Source organism: Microtus oregoni, unplaced genomic scaffold, assembly GCF_018167655.1.
Source record: "Microtus oregoni isolate MIOR12 unplaced genomic scaffold, Mior012 000000F_ref0000247, whole genome shotgun sequence".
Lineage (NCBI taxonomy): Eukaryota > Metazoa > Chordata > Mammalia > Rodentia > Cricetidae > Microtus > Microtus oregoni.
In genome coordinates this window covers 3179254-3194389 of record NW_024543059.1, presented here as the reverse complement: position 1 = coordinate 3194389, position 15136 = coordinate 3179254, and the positions used below count along the sequence as shown (strand labels likewise).

The window sequence follows — 15136 nt, the reverse complement described above, 5'->3', positions numbered from 1 at the left end:
TGTTGGATCTGTGGTCATAAACAACAGATTCTATATCATTAAATTCTTCCATTATAAGCAACAGAAATAAGCTCTAACTAATGAGGAAAAACAGCCATAGAAATTAAATGGATAATGTTGGTTTAGATCTTAGGTCAAGGAGAAATTTATATAAAGGATATTATTGGGATAATTGGTACAGTTTGAAAAAATAGAATGTGTATCATAAAATAGTATTAATATTAAACTTTCTAAATTTTTTTCATTGAATTGGAATTATATAAAAGGAAGTCCCCAAAAATATAAGGGCAGTCTGGCTGCAACGTCTATCACCCACCCATCACCAGAGCTGATCCAGCTGAACTGGGCAGGCATTCTCTTTCTCTCTTGCCACCGCATGTGTGTCCCTTAGATGTCCCCCACAGAGGACAATAAAGGTGAACGGTGTATGTAATAGTTACCTTTCTTCCGCTGGGATCAAACAGAATGGCCAAAGCAACATGTAGAAGATAGGGTTCATTTGGGCTCATGATCCCAGGAACATGGGTCCATAATGGGGAGTTGGAGGCACAGTGGCTGGACCTGAACGCTGAGAAGGCACATCTTAAAACTCTAAGCAGGAAACCGAGGGAGTGAACAGAATGTCTTGTGGCTTTGAAACCTCGAAGTTTACTGCCAGTGGCTTATTTCCCCCCGCAAGGCCGCACTGCCTAAATCTGCCTGAACATTACCACCAACTCAAGACAAAGTATTCAACTCTCTGAGCCTATGGGGACATTCTCGTTCAAACCACCACAGGGTACAAGTTATCCTCTCCTGCTAGGACCTCAAGAGAAAGCTCTCAAGAGAAAGTCACAACTCTTAAAAAATAAACAGAATGTGGAAACAAAGGAGCATAATACATGAAGCTCACAAATAGATCAGGAAAAAAAAACTATTCATTGACACATATGTATTCTATACATATATTCTAATAAATATTCTAGCATGCATTTATACACATATGAAGACAGAAATCATTAAAATACAAAACTAAGTAAGGAGTATGGGAATTCTTTCAACTGTTTGTGTAACTCCATATTTTAAGCAATGTACATTTTTCAAAAAATTTAAAAAGGGAAAAGGAGTAATTTATAAAAAGTGTCATCAATCTCTCAAGAACAAACTTGGAAACCCGATAAACACTAGAGCAGGGATCGCTCCATGATCGGAATGCTCCTCCTTATTTTCACTAGTTCTGCATGGCTCCTACGCCGGAGACACCTATTCATCGGGGCAAGAGATAGAATCTACGGGAATTTCCAGAATATTTAATGACTCTCTCTCTCTCTCTCTCTCTCTCTCTCTCTCTCTCTCTAAGCCTACAGCAATGCCTGCATGTTTTCAAGTAGGCACTTGAAAACAAGTTTGAATACATGCTTATACTTGTGGACATAGTAAGTACCTAAGAAGCCCATGCAAGGAATCTTAGTTCCCTTTGCTGGGTCAGTAGGATACCCCAGCCAATAGACGGTCTCTTTGGCTCTTGAAAGTTAAGAATACTCATTATACATTCCATTTTTTTCCTCTCTGAATTTATTTTAATTATATTTTAAACTAACAACTGCATATATTAATAACATAATGGTTGATGAATATTTATGTTGTAGAATGACTAAATCAAGACAATTAACGTATCACCCCATATTTATCTTTTGAGTTGAAAATGTCTCGGGAATTTCTATGGATACAATACATTATTGCTTTTTAAAATTATTTTACCTTAGGAGTATTTTGCCTGAGTGTATGTCTGCATACCATGTGTGAGACAGGTCTTGTGGAAATCAGAAGAGGGTGTTGAATCCCCTGAACTGGAGAGTTACAGATGGCTGTGAGTCACAGGGTGGATGCTGAGAATCCAACCCAGGTCGTCTGGGAAAGCAGGCAATGCTCCTTTGGATGTATACCCACAGCAAACTTTTTGAAACATCTGGTAATTCACAATTTTTAATTTTTTGGTAGAGACTACCTTCCAGAACAGCCATAATAATTTATAATCCCATCATTAACTTGCCAGTATCCTTTTTTTCTATATCCTTAACAATCTTGCTAATTTTTGCCTTTCCAATAAAAGCCATTTTAGCATATATAAAGTGATTGTTCATCAAGGCTTTTATTCTCATTCATGCCCCAATGTTTACTGATGTCAGGTGTTGGATAGTTAGTTAGTTAAGCTTAACATATTCAGCCACTTCTATGTCTTCTTCTGGAAAAACTGTCTATTCCAGTTTTTTGCACATATAAGTCAGGTTGTTTTCTGATTACTGAATTGAGCATCTTACACATTACAGCTTCTTAAATATAAGGGTTTCAAATGGTCTACTCTGTGCTTTGATCATTTGCTATGGAGATGCTTTTAACTCGGGAGAACTCCTTTTGTCTGCATTTGCCTTTGTTGCCTTGTGTTTTCTATCAATGTTGAAAAGAAAACAGAAACAAAATCCATTGCCCGGAATGTTGTGATGGAGCCTTTTTCTAGATTTTAGTAGAACATTTTTGCAGTTTCAGGAGCTCTCAATATGGCTCCGTGGCCAGCAGTGCTGTTGCTCTTGCAGAGGGCTGGAGTTCAGGTCCCAGTACCTACATCGGATGTTCCCAAAACCCCTATCAGATGGCTCCAGCTCAGGGCACCCAGTGCCCTTTTCTGGCCTCCATGGGCATTGGCATACAAGTGCTCATATACACAACACATACAAATATGTTGCTTGTTTGTTTTTTTTAGACTGTGTGTGTGTGTGTGTGTGTGTGTGTGTGTGTGTGTGTGTGTGTAAGGCCAGAGAGAATATTGGAACCCTTAGAGCTGGAGTTAGTAGGCAACTCTGAAACAACCAATGAGAATATTGGAAATTGAACCTGGATCCTCTGTAAGAGCAGCAGTCTTAGTTTATTTGAAATAATAAATAGTTGTAAATATTTTCTCATTTTATTTGGTTGTCAGTGACTTCGCTATATGCTAGATGGGCTACCCTTCATGTTTACCCTCCCTGGGGTTTGTAGACTCTTGAATCTGCAGTTCAGTGTCTTTCATTGGTTTTAGAAAACTCTTGTCAAACATTACTGTGTGTCTTGGTTTCCTTCTGAATTTTCAAGAATACCAAGTTGTTTTTTTTTTTTTTCACCTTGTATGTTTCGCCCATATGTTTGCCGAGTGGACCAACAAGGCAGAGTTCCCAGATGATAAAGTTCCATAGCCAAACAGGGGCACCCCTTAAAAAGCCATCTGCTTTTAGATGTCATGAGTTGGAATGCTCTAATATGGAACTCTATACAGAAAAAAATTCTGAGAAACCCAGGTCCTAGCTGTACATGGCAATGTACCGATAATTTGACAAAGGATAATCATTTTGAAGGCATAATAATTAAGATTCCCAGAGTCCTTACACAATAAGTAAAGCATTCCATGTATCTCCTAAAATGGAATGCTCAAAGCAATCGGTAGGAAGACACAATGAGCAGGCAGCAACACAGCGCTCAGTGGTTTCTTGGGGCGTCCTCTGTAACATGCTGTTTTCTTCCTCTTCCTCCTTCTCCTCCTCCTTCTTTTAAAAGGGCATAAAAGTAATTTTTCTCCGATGAGTTAATTTTTTAAAGATTTACTAACTTTTCTTTTCATGTGTATGTATGAGTGCCTGTATGAGTATATATGAGCACCCGTATGTAGGAGCCCGTGGAGGCCAGGAGGCATCAGATCCCCTCGAACTCGATTTAAAAGCAGTTTCAAGCTACTTGTTGTGGATGCTGGTAACTCTTCAAGGGCAGTAACTGCTACTAACCGAGTAACCGAGCCATCTCTCCAGCCCCACAATAAGTTCAAGTTTTTTTGAGATTTGAAAATGTTTTAAAAATTTTATGTGTATGAGTGTTTGCCTGAATTCATTGTTCCACCTGCATTCAGGGTCTGCAGAGGCCTGAAAAGGGCATCAGATAGCCAATGATTGGAATTACAGAGGCTTGTAAGGCCCAGTGTGGGTGCTGGGAATTGAACCCAGGTCCTCTGCAAGAACACAAAGGATCTTAACCACTAAGCCACCTCTCCACTAAGCTCACACAGTTATCTGCTCCATGTATACTAAGGGTGAGTGCTGACAGCCTGGGTTCTAGGAAGACCATGCTTCCAAATTCTCCAACCTAAGCGCAGCGCTTCCTCAGATTTAGAACTAGAGACTTCATTATTTACATTACTAGAGTTGAGCAGACACCACGCGAGCAGCAATCCACAGGGTAATTGGGGAACTTCCCTAAGGGACGAGGCCTTTCCCAACAGTTCACAGACCCTACAGTCAGAAACAAAGTCATCCCAAGAGTGGAGAAATGGGAGCAGTCTTCCGAACCTGTGGACAACACCTGGGTGCCTGATTAGAGAAAATAGGTCGCTAATAAAGCATTAATCCCTACAACATTATGAACATGTGTAGAATGTACTCTTTCTGAAGCATATCTTTTTTGTTCATATTTTGAGAAATTTTGGGGGAAAAAATTGTCCTTTCTTTTCAATTTCACCCTATCAATGGAAAAAGCTGCAAAATGCAGGTATAATAGTAAAAAGACTTCCAAGACACGGCGGGGTTCTCATTACAGATCTGCGTATGAGGTGAGACATATTTTCAAAAGCTACTTGCAACCTTTGAAGTTCTGCACAATTCAAAGGAAAATATGAAGACGAGAGGATCGGCTCAGATTTTGTTATCTGCTGTGTACAATTTTACTTCTCTGAATTATATTATTTTTCTGGTTTGAAGTTTTAGAAGTTAATCATGCACAAAAAATATTTGCAAACAGCCAGAACCAGCAACATCCCAAGCTTTGCAGGCTGCTCCAAGGAGATCATCATAGAGACAAACGTTAGCCATACAACAAGGAACACAAGAACATAAGGAAATAGGCATTTCATTTAAAGAAAAAAAAAGAAACTACTTTCAAAGAATGACGGATAAAACAACAAAAGATGTTGGTCTTACATTTTCAGGAAAAGTGTAAAGAATCTTAATAATATTGCTTAAAAACTGAATATTATTTCCAAAGCAAGGGATAAGATCCATGTCGAGGCTGGCTACCCCCCAGCCCCTATGGCACAGCTTGCCATTGGAAAGGCAAGCCACACTGTTGAAGATGCTTGCCATTCATTGAACTGAGGCAGTTCATATATCCAAAGACACACCTTAGATCTGCATAGCTCTAATAAGAAAACCAGCAAGACTAAATGAAACTGCTCAATAGAAAATGGGCAAAATACTTAGTCACTTCATCCAAGAGTGTTCAGCAAAAATAAACACAGCAGTGGATGCAAGAACAAAGATCATGGGAATGCAAATTTAAACTTAAAGTACTAGGAAGGAATAAGTAAGAACTGGGTCTCCACCTTTACTGACACAGATTCATCAAAAAGTCTGACAGAGGTCAGAGAGGTGGCTCAGAAGTTAAGAGCACTTGCTGCTCTTTCGGAAGGCCGGGGTTTGGTACCTGACACCCTAACACCCATATCCTCACAACCACCTGTAACTCCAATTCCAGAGGAACGGACATCGTCATCAGGCCTCTAGGGACTCTGCAAACACGATGTGTATGTATAGACAAGCAGGCATATACATATGCACATAATTTATTTTTAAGTCTGAGGATGGAGTTGGGAATGTATCTCAGTGGTAGAGCATTTACCTAATATGTGTAGACCCCAAGTTTTACCCCAAGTGCTCTCTCTCTCTCTCTCTCTCTCTCTCACACACACACACACACACACACACACACACACACACACTGATACGTCAAGAGGATGTGAAGTAAGACAAAGTTTGGAAGGTGACATTTGGAAAAAGCTGTTTCTTTCTTTTGTTTGTTTGTTTTTGTTTTTTGTTTTTTGTTTTTCAAGATAGGATTTCTCTGTAGCTTTGGAGCCTGTCCTAGAACTCACTCTTGTAGACCAGGCTGGCCTCAAACTCACGGCGATCCTCCTGCCTCTGCCTCCCAAGTGCTGGGATTAAAGGCATGCTCCACTATTGCCCGGCTGGAAATCACAGGCAAAGATTTAAAATCCTATACTATAGTAGTTTCACTCTTGGATATTACTCTCAGGTTAACTGATGCACATTTATAGTGAGTTATATATACCAAAACATTTGTAACAAGCAATCTTACTCTGAAGATCTATGATGGAGAAGCAAACTAAATGTCGATCAGTAAAATGGATACAAAAATCTAGTTATTGCTACGGCATAGGGGTGGGTTGTCCCTCAAGGGTTCACGAGCTGGAGGCTTGACTGCCAATGTGCAGTGGCATGAAAGGATGGGTCCTAGTGGGTGATGGTTAGGTGAGGAAGGGTGCTATGAGAAGGGGTTAACCCTGCTTTAATAGAGTGAGCTCATTCTCTAAAGTGACATATTCTTTTCTGGTTTGAAGCTTGAGGTTCATCATACACAAAAATATTTACACACAGCCAGAACCAGCCTTGAGCAATGAACAGAGGAATTTCAAACTCTAAGTTTCTTCCCTGAAGCTCGGCATATAGACTACCACCAATGGCAACAATCCACCATGGGCCCCAACTCTCTCTGACTTCCTCAGGCACCATGCAGCCTCCATCCTCACACATCCCACAGTGATGCCGCCCACCGTGGTGTGGCATAATCCAAGGAGATCTCCCCAGAGTTGGAATAGACGGACTCGCTCGACCGTGGGGTTTCAGCCTCCCTGACTGTGAGATAAATAGACCTCTTTCCAGAAGACATTACTCAGGATCGTGGGGCGTTTGTTTGTTTGTTTGTTTGTTCAAATACCCGAAAATGGGCTCATGCGGTTACATTGACTAAATGAGATGATGCTCGTCATGAAAAAGTACGTGCAAGCTTTAGTACTGCTCTCTTTCCTTGGGGTGTCTTCTAGGACCCCAGGGAATTCCCGAAGCCAAATAGCATCTCAAACCTCATATATAGCACGGATTCTTTTTGTATATGTATGTGGCATGCATGCATGTGTGTATGTATGTTTACATATATACATAGACATATGTGCGTATGTCTTTCTCAGTCACTCTCTGTCATATTTTGAGGTAGGGTTTCTCACTTGAACCAAGAGCTTTCTACTCTGGCTAGTCTGGTTAGCCAGCTTGCTTTGGGGATTCCTCATCTCTGACTTCTGATGCACTGGAATCACAGGCTGGTTGCCACACCTACATGGATTTTGCGTGGGTTCTGGGGATCCATGCACATCACCTGTTGAGTCATCTTCCCAGCCTTCTACTGTGACTTTTACCTCGGTAAGTGAAATGGCTACCTAGTGGACTAACAGACAGATGGCATATATACCAGGATGGACATACAGAACAAAGAGACACCCCACGTGCTAGGGCACAGACTATGTGACAGTTCGTGGTGTTCCTCAGAATGGGATCCTATTTAAAGCCTTCGAAGTGTTTCTGCAATTTTCTGTTTAACATATTTGGACTGTGGCTGACCACAGGTCGACCTAAAATTATAGAGAACAAAATTGAAGATGAATGGGGAAAACTAGCGTAGCTCGAGGCAATGGTATAGCTGGGCCTCACGGAAACAATGTTGAGTGAACAAGTCACACACGGAGTAATACATTCTGCAAGATTCTATCTGCATGAGTTCAAATGTAGAGAAAGTACAATTATAATGTTTAGGCTGCATATACTTAGATTATTAAACTATAAAGAAAATTTAGAAGCGAAAAAGATTCCGTAATTAGCGGCCCCCGTGGGCAGGAAAGCCGTGTTGGCAAGGTGAAGTAGCTGGAATTCTGGGCAAGGCTCTTTACCTTGACCCACATCGTGTTGACACAAGTTTCATTTTTATAAATAGTCCTTAACTGCACATTTATGTTTTATGCATTTTTCTTTTATTCATGGAATAATAAAAGCATTTTAAACCTCCTTTCGACCTCAGCAGTGAAAACCTAGGCAATTATTTTACAATTTACCCCCAAATAATAAGGCATAAAATTGATCAGCTTCACACACTGACCTATTTGCAGTAGACATTATGTTCCACGTCCACCTCCAATTCAGGAAATGCAAGTTTCGCCGGTTAGTCAGCTAATTAATAAGTGTCTAGGATTCACTGGACAAAATCAGAATTAGCAGCAGTCTGTCTATCCCAGTTATGGGTTTCCTTATCTGCAATATTACATGTGACGATGCTTTAGGATAATATCCCTCCAGTGTGGTGATGCAGACCTTTAGTCCCAGCACTTGGGAAGCAGAGTTGGAGGCCAGTCTATTCTACAGAGTGAGTTCCAGGGCAGCCCAGGGCTACACAGGATAACTATATCCCTTACATAGTAAGATTTTGCTGAACCTCACAGCCAAGGTTAATAATGAACCTTAAGGTCACTTACGATTGCTATCGCACTGTGTTTTCAGCCTGTTTGCTTAACACGACCTTAAGAGAACAGTATAACAGCCAACCTTATTTGCCTTATATTTCTTATGTAATCAGCTTTACAACCCAAGTTAATGCACAGCTGTAATCTTCAGTTATGGGCTCTTCCATGGCCCTGACCAATGAGTTATGTCGTAATAATCATTTGCCGAAAACAGCAAATGGGATGAAATTGGCCTTATAAAGTGAGCATCCACTAGAAATATTGGACACAACATACACTGCTTGATAAACAATGATGTTTGTAATATTGTTTGTTGTCTGGGTTAGTAGGGTCAGTTGGAGTCAGTGACTTAATCCCTTGTAAAACTGAATTTAAAAACGTCGCAGCCCTCATTCCTTCTCCATATGATACTTCCTTGTGCCTTTCAGTAAACACGGAACAAAGCCCTTTGCTGGGCACGCACACAGACACGTTCGACAGTAAACACGGAACAAAGCCCTTGGCTGAGCACGCACACAGACACGTTCGACAGTCTTCTAGCAGGCACAGATTCAGACCCACACAAGACAACAGAAGACCGGGGGAGAGGGAAGCGGGGAATTCAAATCTGGGTTATATCGCACCACGCACAAGGCCTCAGTAACTTCTTTTCCTTATGCAGCCCATTATTGGGGACTCTGAGTTTATAATTAATGCTTTCAAACTGGCCATAAGAATGTCCTGCTTTCTGTGGGGACACTCGCCTCAGATCGGGCACCATGAACAAAGCAGAGAGTCAACCCAAGCACAGCTTAGTGAGTCACTGAGAGTACCCACCCCAACACCCTCCTTCTTTCATCTCCAACCCTCCAAATTGAGAGTTCGAGTGACTTCCTGAAAGTTCCATCATGGGTCATAGAGCTAAGCCTTAAGCAAGGACTTCTGATTGCCGGGCTCATGGTTTGTTCATCATGCTACTGAAAAAAAAATAGGAGTTACATTGAAATAGAATTTTGATGAAGAGGAAAAAAAGAAGCAAAACACAAACTTCGGAAACACCGACACACTCTTCCCCTCATGATAAATATTAGAACGTCTAATTAGAGGAACTGTAAAACTCTGGGAACTTCCAGAGCATGCCGGAGGGCACGGAAATCAGATTGTCAGCTCAGAAAACAATTTGCACAGCCTTGTGAGGTTCAACATGAGTATGCTTTGGCTATAACACATGGACAATTATTTAAATGTGTCTAGTGTATTTACTGAAGTACTTTTTAAATGAAAGTCATATCTAGGCTCATGAGACATGAGCCTTCTTACTTTGCAATATTCTCCTTAAGAAGAATACATTACATACATGAGTAAACTCCAGCCTAGAACAAAAGGAATTTTAAGAAGTTCCTGCCTTAAGTTAGCTACAATGCGTTATATAGAACCTTATTAAAACCTTCCCATAAAGGGGCTGGAAGATGGCGTGGTGGTGAAGAGTACCAGCCCCTCTTCTAGAGGACCTGGGTTCGATTTCCAGCACCAAATGGCAACTCATGACGGTCTGTAACTTCAGCTCCAGGAGATACAATACCCTATTCCAGTCTCTGGGGACACTAGGTACATATGTGGTACACAGATATACACACAGGCAAAACACCCATACATTTTATTAAGTAAAAAAAAAAAAGTTCCGAGAGCTCCAGAATAGTGCTGGCAGCATTCACTGAACAGACCCAAAGTCTCAGAGATTAACACTGCCGTTTCATTTCTGCTTCTCACGATGGGCCACTTCGGGAACTTCTAGAATCAGAGAAGGTCTATTAGACAGGCTATGATAACACGTCTTCTTATGTTGTAGGAAAACAGTTCACGGGAGTTCAATCACTAGAGTAACACAATGAGTCAGAGCACGGGCTGGAACAGGACGGCTAAGTAAGTTGGTGTCTGGTACAAAAGCCCTCCAAGCTTTCGTTCCTTCTAACCTCGGGGTGGGCAAGGGCTATGATGACGATGGAGTTAATACAAGAAGTATTCTTGCTGGCGTCCACACCCAAGATCCGTTACCGTCTACGCAGCTCGGAATTCGTGCCTCCGTCTACGCAGCAGCCATGCCGCCGTACACCATTGTCTACTTCCCAGTTCGAGGGCGCTGTGAGGCCATGCGCATACTACTGGCTGACCAGGACCAGAGCTGGAAGGAGGAGGTGGTGTCCATAGATACTTGGATGAAAGGCTTGCTCAAGTCCACCTGTCTGTATGGGCAGCTCCCCAAGTTTCAGGATGGAGACCTTACCCTGTACCAATCTAATGCCATCTTGAGGCACTTGGGCCGATCCCTTGGGCTTTATGGAAAAGATCAGAAGGAGGCTGCCCTGGTGGATATGGTGAATGATGGGGTGGAAGACCTTCGCCTGAAATACATCACCCTCATCTACACCAAATATGAGGAAGGGAAGGATGACTATGTGAAGGCCCTGCCTGGACACCTGAAACCTTTCGAGACCCTGCTGTCCCAGAACCAAGGAGGCAAAGCCTTCATCGTGGGTGACCAGATCTCCTTCGCCGATTACAACTTGCTAGATCTGCTGCTGATCCACCAGGTCCTGGCCCCTGGCTGCCTGGACAACTTCCCCCTGCTCAGTGCCTATGTGGCACGCCTCAGTGCCCGGCCCAAGATCAAGGCCTTCCTGTCCTCCCCTGACCATTTGAACCGTCCCATCAATGGCAACGGCAAGCAGTAATGTAGGGAGAGACCGGAGCTGCCTGTCCTCCTTTCCCCAGCACTAATAAAGTTTGTAAGACTTTAAAAAAAAAAAAAAAGAAGTATTCTTGACCTAGAAGAGCCATTCTGACACACTCTACCCATCATCACGGCTAACATGGGACGATACTCGTGTTGGAAATGTCATTCTTGCTACTCCCTGGAAAGGGATGCATCTAAAGTTGCAGTATGAATCCAAACACTGAAGACAAATCAGACTAGAAGATGATATGATTTGATGCAGGAAAAGATACAGGAAGAGGCTGGATGTCAGCAGGGGGCAGGCAGGGAAGGATCACCTTATGCTGTACGCTTGATTAACCACTGCTAGTTTTCCATTTCACCCACTGGGTTCCCTTTTCCTTGAGATACTGAACAAGGGTCCTCTGCTCAGAATTTTCTAACTAAGGGAATTTCTAATTCCTCTGGCTTACGTAGAGGAAGACTGTCTCCCTGAGTCTCAGACTACAGTTCTTAAAATCCAGCATAGTGAAGAGGAAGAGGAAAGGTGAGACAGAAAACTGATGTGAAGAGGAAATGAGCCTGCTGGTTGTCAGGGGTCTTTGTCTGTCCCACCAGCGAGCTCCCCCCAAAGATGACACAGATACTTTTTATTAATTATGATAGCTCAGCCTTAGCTTGGTCTTGTTCCACTTGCTCTTATGACTTAAATCAACCAGCTTTTATTAATCTACGTCTTACCCTGTGGCTTTCCACCTTTCTTTCGTTCTGTATGTCCAACTCTCTCCATGTCTGTCAGCGTCTCCTCTGCACCTTTATTATCTCCTCCTACTTCCTCTCTCTGCCTGCCACCTCCTGCCTAGCTATGAGCCATTCAGCTCCTTATTAAACCAATCAGCAATATACCTTCACACAGTGTACAAATGGCCCACAACTACTGGCTGCTGGTTTTGCTTTTTTTATTTTGCCGGCTGGGATATCCAATGCAAATTTATAAATAAAAAATACATTTCCATAATATGGAAGGCTACAAATTTCTCTTTTTTTTCCTTTCTCGAGGTTCTAGAAGTGCCCCCAAAGTACTTTTACTGGAGATATTTTCAAGTCTGTCTAGGGAAGAATTTTACAATTCTTTCAAGGCCATTCGCCCTCCCAGCAGCTTCTGACATTCTCTTTTGGCAAAATTCTAACCTTCCTCAAAACTCAGCCAAATTATCTCTTTGCCAATCCACTTGCCACACACATAATTATGTGTGTGCTTGCTGGTTTACACAGTAATGATCTCTCTCTCTCTCTCTCTCTTCCCCATCATCATCATCTTTAGATCATGAGCTCCTCGATGGACAGGACTACAGTTTTCTTTTCCCCACAAGACACCGTATAGCCGGATAGTTTAGAGCATTCTGGGTTTAAATCTGACACTTGTATTAAGCTGGTTGGATGACCCGTTCCTGTTATCGGTAAAACCGGCGTAACATCAGTGGGAACTGTAATTCGCCTTTACCTTGATCTCTTACTGTTTAACTAGATAAAGGCATTATCATGCATTTTGCTGAGTTATGCAATTTTTTTGTTTTTGTTTTTTTTGTTTTGTTTTGTTTTGGTTTGGTTTTGGTTTTTCGAGACAGGGTTTCTCTGTGGCTTTGGAGCCTGTCCTGAAACTAGCTCTTGTAGACCAGGCTGGTCTCGAACTCACAGAGATCCGCCTGCCTCTGCCTCCCAAGTGCTGGGATTAAAGGCGTGCGCCACCACCGCCCGGCGAGTTATGCAAAATTTAATTTTTGCGTAGACTTAAAATACAGCCGAATATATGAAAAGGTCCTGGTTTTCAGGACAAACAAAAGCAAGCGAAAGAAGGGAAAGACTTGAAGATTCTGACAGGCAATGCTTGAGTCTCTTCTTTCTCAGCAAGGGTGTGTTATGACATCTGATACCACACAACCATGACTTCAGCAGGCACCCGCCCACCTCGGCTCTTGCCCCACGGTGGGCGTGCCAGCTCCGGAACACAATCACGCATGCTCAGCCTCAGACCACACCTAGCGTGATGACGTAAGGGCACGCCCGGGGTGACGTAGCCCAGTGCAGCGTGCTTTTACTCTGGCTGCGCTCTCCGGTAGTCCCGGCGCTGCTGTGCGCCGTCAGCACCGTGCTCCACGGTCGTTGCACCTTCCGGGCTTTTGGGAGCAGGACGCCGAGAAGAGGGCCTGCAGGGACGGCCCAGGGCTGGGGAGGAAGAGCCACGCGAGCGCCTGACCTGCGCGGGTGAAGAGGGCTGCTCCGGTGGACCGGCCGTCCCGGCCACGGCATGCTCGGGGCCCGGCACCTCCTGGGCGCCCTGCGCCTCTGCTCCTCCGTTTCTTGCCCCAGGCCCCGCGCGTCTGTGAGACTGCGCGTGCGGGACGCCCTCGGGGTGCAGGACGCGAGTGGGGAGCGCGTCACTGTGCAGGTGGGTGTGTGGGAAGGCGGCTGCTGGAGCTTGCTGGGCCCGGCCTCTAGCTTCACTCTGCACGGTCCTCTCGGACCCAGTGTGGGCAGAGCAGAGTGGGAAATGAAGGCATCGCCAGTGGCCAGACTTCTCGGCGACCGTCCTGTGACCGTTTGCAAGTCGTTCTGTCGATTAGGAGTGCGACAAAGAGTTTGTCTGACACCGAGGCGTTGCCTGTAAACTTGTCTTTCGGGCAGAAAAGTTTAAGCGAACACGCCCCCCTTTTCTACCTTTATCTTGTTATAGTCTGGGATGTCTTGGCCTGGTTGTTTGAGAGCAGAATCCTGTCTTCCCGTTTTCCTGTTCACCTGGCTGGTAGGAAACACTAGTTCCAAGTGTGTCAACCATCTTCATTGCAACGCGATGTTGTCACCTACCAAGTTCATAATTGAGCCACCCAGTTACAAAAACAAACAAACAAACCACCCCACTCCACCCCCATTTAAAAAGGTCTCAAAATTTACCATTTGTCTTGGGCTACGCTCATAGCTGTCCAGAGTTACAGCTTCGTGTGGTCCTTACACATGGGAGCCCATGCTTCATCTTTTAGCGACCGTGGCTCTTAATCCAAGGCTTCCACGGAGAAAGAGTGGGATGTTGTAGTCCGACTAACTCAGGGCTGCAGTTGCCTTGTTACCTTGTTAGTTATGAGCATGCCACTGCAGTGCTCCCAGCCTCAGTTTCCTCTTATGAAAACGGAGATAATACTGGTCTCTATTTCGGAGAGTTCTGAAAATTAAACGTGATAATGGGTACAGGCTATTTAGACCAGAGGCCTCTGGGTTAATGTTAGCTGCTGTTGTTTCTCCTGATAGCATCTGCAGCAACTTTGCTGAGTTCCTCAAAGGGACAGAATAAACCTGGGGGTTCAGCAGTTCTTGACTTGCTAAAACACACCGATTGGTCTCTCTTAATATTCTTGATGTTGACCAGTGTGACCAAGCTGTTTCTCCTTTCATTTATTTTGGTTTTATACTTGTTCCGTGATCCAAATCAAAGTTATCAAAGCCATTTGCTGTATTTATTCATCGATTCATTTGACATGCATTAATGATGTCTTTTGTGTAATGATCCAAAGAAGATTCAAAAACGAACTGAACCTACTGGCCAAGCAACAGGCTTTTTTTTTCCCTTCAGTGCTTAGCCGTCTAATGAGGAAACTGCCCGCCACGGAGCACTTGAAATAGGGTCCGAGTGCGTGGCGATGTGTTGTATGTGTAAAATACATAATAACGTTGAAGAGTAAAGAAATATAAAAATAATCTGAATATACTTTTATATTGATTACATGTAAATGGCATTTGGAGCATAATTGGTTAAATAACATGTTACTCATTACCTATTTTTGTTATTTTTTTGCTTGTTTGTTTGTTTTCAAAACAGAGTTTCTCTGTAGCTTTGGAGCCTGTCCTGGCACTAGCTCTTGTAGACCAGGCTGGCCTCGAATTCACAGAGATCCACCTGCCTCTGCCTCCTGAGTGCTGGGATTAAAGGCGTGCGCCACCATCGCCCGGTTCAATATCTATTTTTGCTTTTAATGTAGGAACAAATCTTTTCAAAGATTTAGTTTGTATTTATGTATATGTACATAAATACA

General features: G+C 43.2%; 2 protein-coding genes across 2 annotated transcripts in view; both read left to right on the top strand.

Annotated features, from left to right (window-relative positions):
- The first annotated feature begins 10370 nt into the window (after positions 1-10370).
- Positions 10371-11149, top strand: LOC121449222 (glutathione S-transferase P). Its single transcript, XM_041653523.1, has one exon. It carries the CDS (start codon positions 10438-10440, stop codon positions 11068-11070), a length of 633 nt encoding a protein of 210 aa, XP_041509457.1. The 5' UTR covers positions 10371-10437; the 3' UTR covers positions 11071-11149.
- Positions 11150-13125: 1976 nt separating this feature from the next.
- The window catches only part of LOC121449067 (probable asparagine--tRNA ligase, mitochondrial), a 74944-nt gene continuing 72933 nt past the window's right edge, over positions 13126-15136 (top strand). The window contains exon 1 of the mRNA XM_041653273.1: positions 13126-13500. Within this exon, the coding sequence (XP_041509207.1) occupies positions 13360-13500 (141 nt within the window). The 5' untranslated portion in view covers positions 13126-13359. The remainder of the gene's footprint in view (positions 13501-15136) is intronic.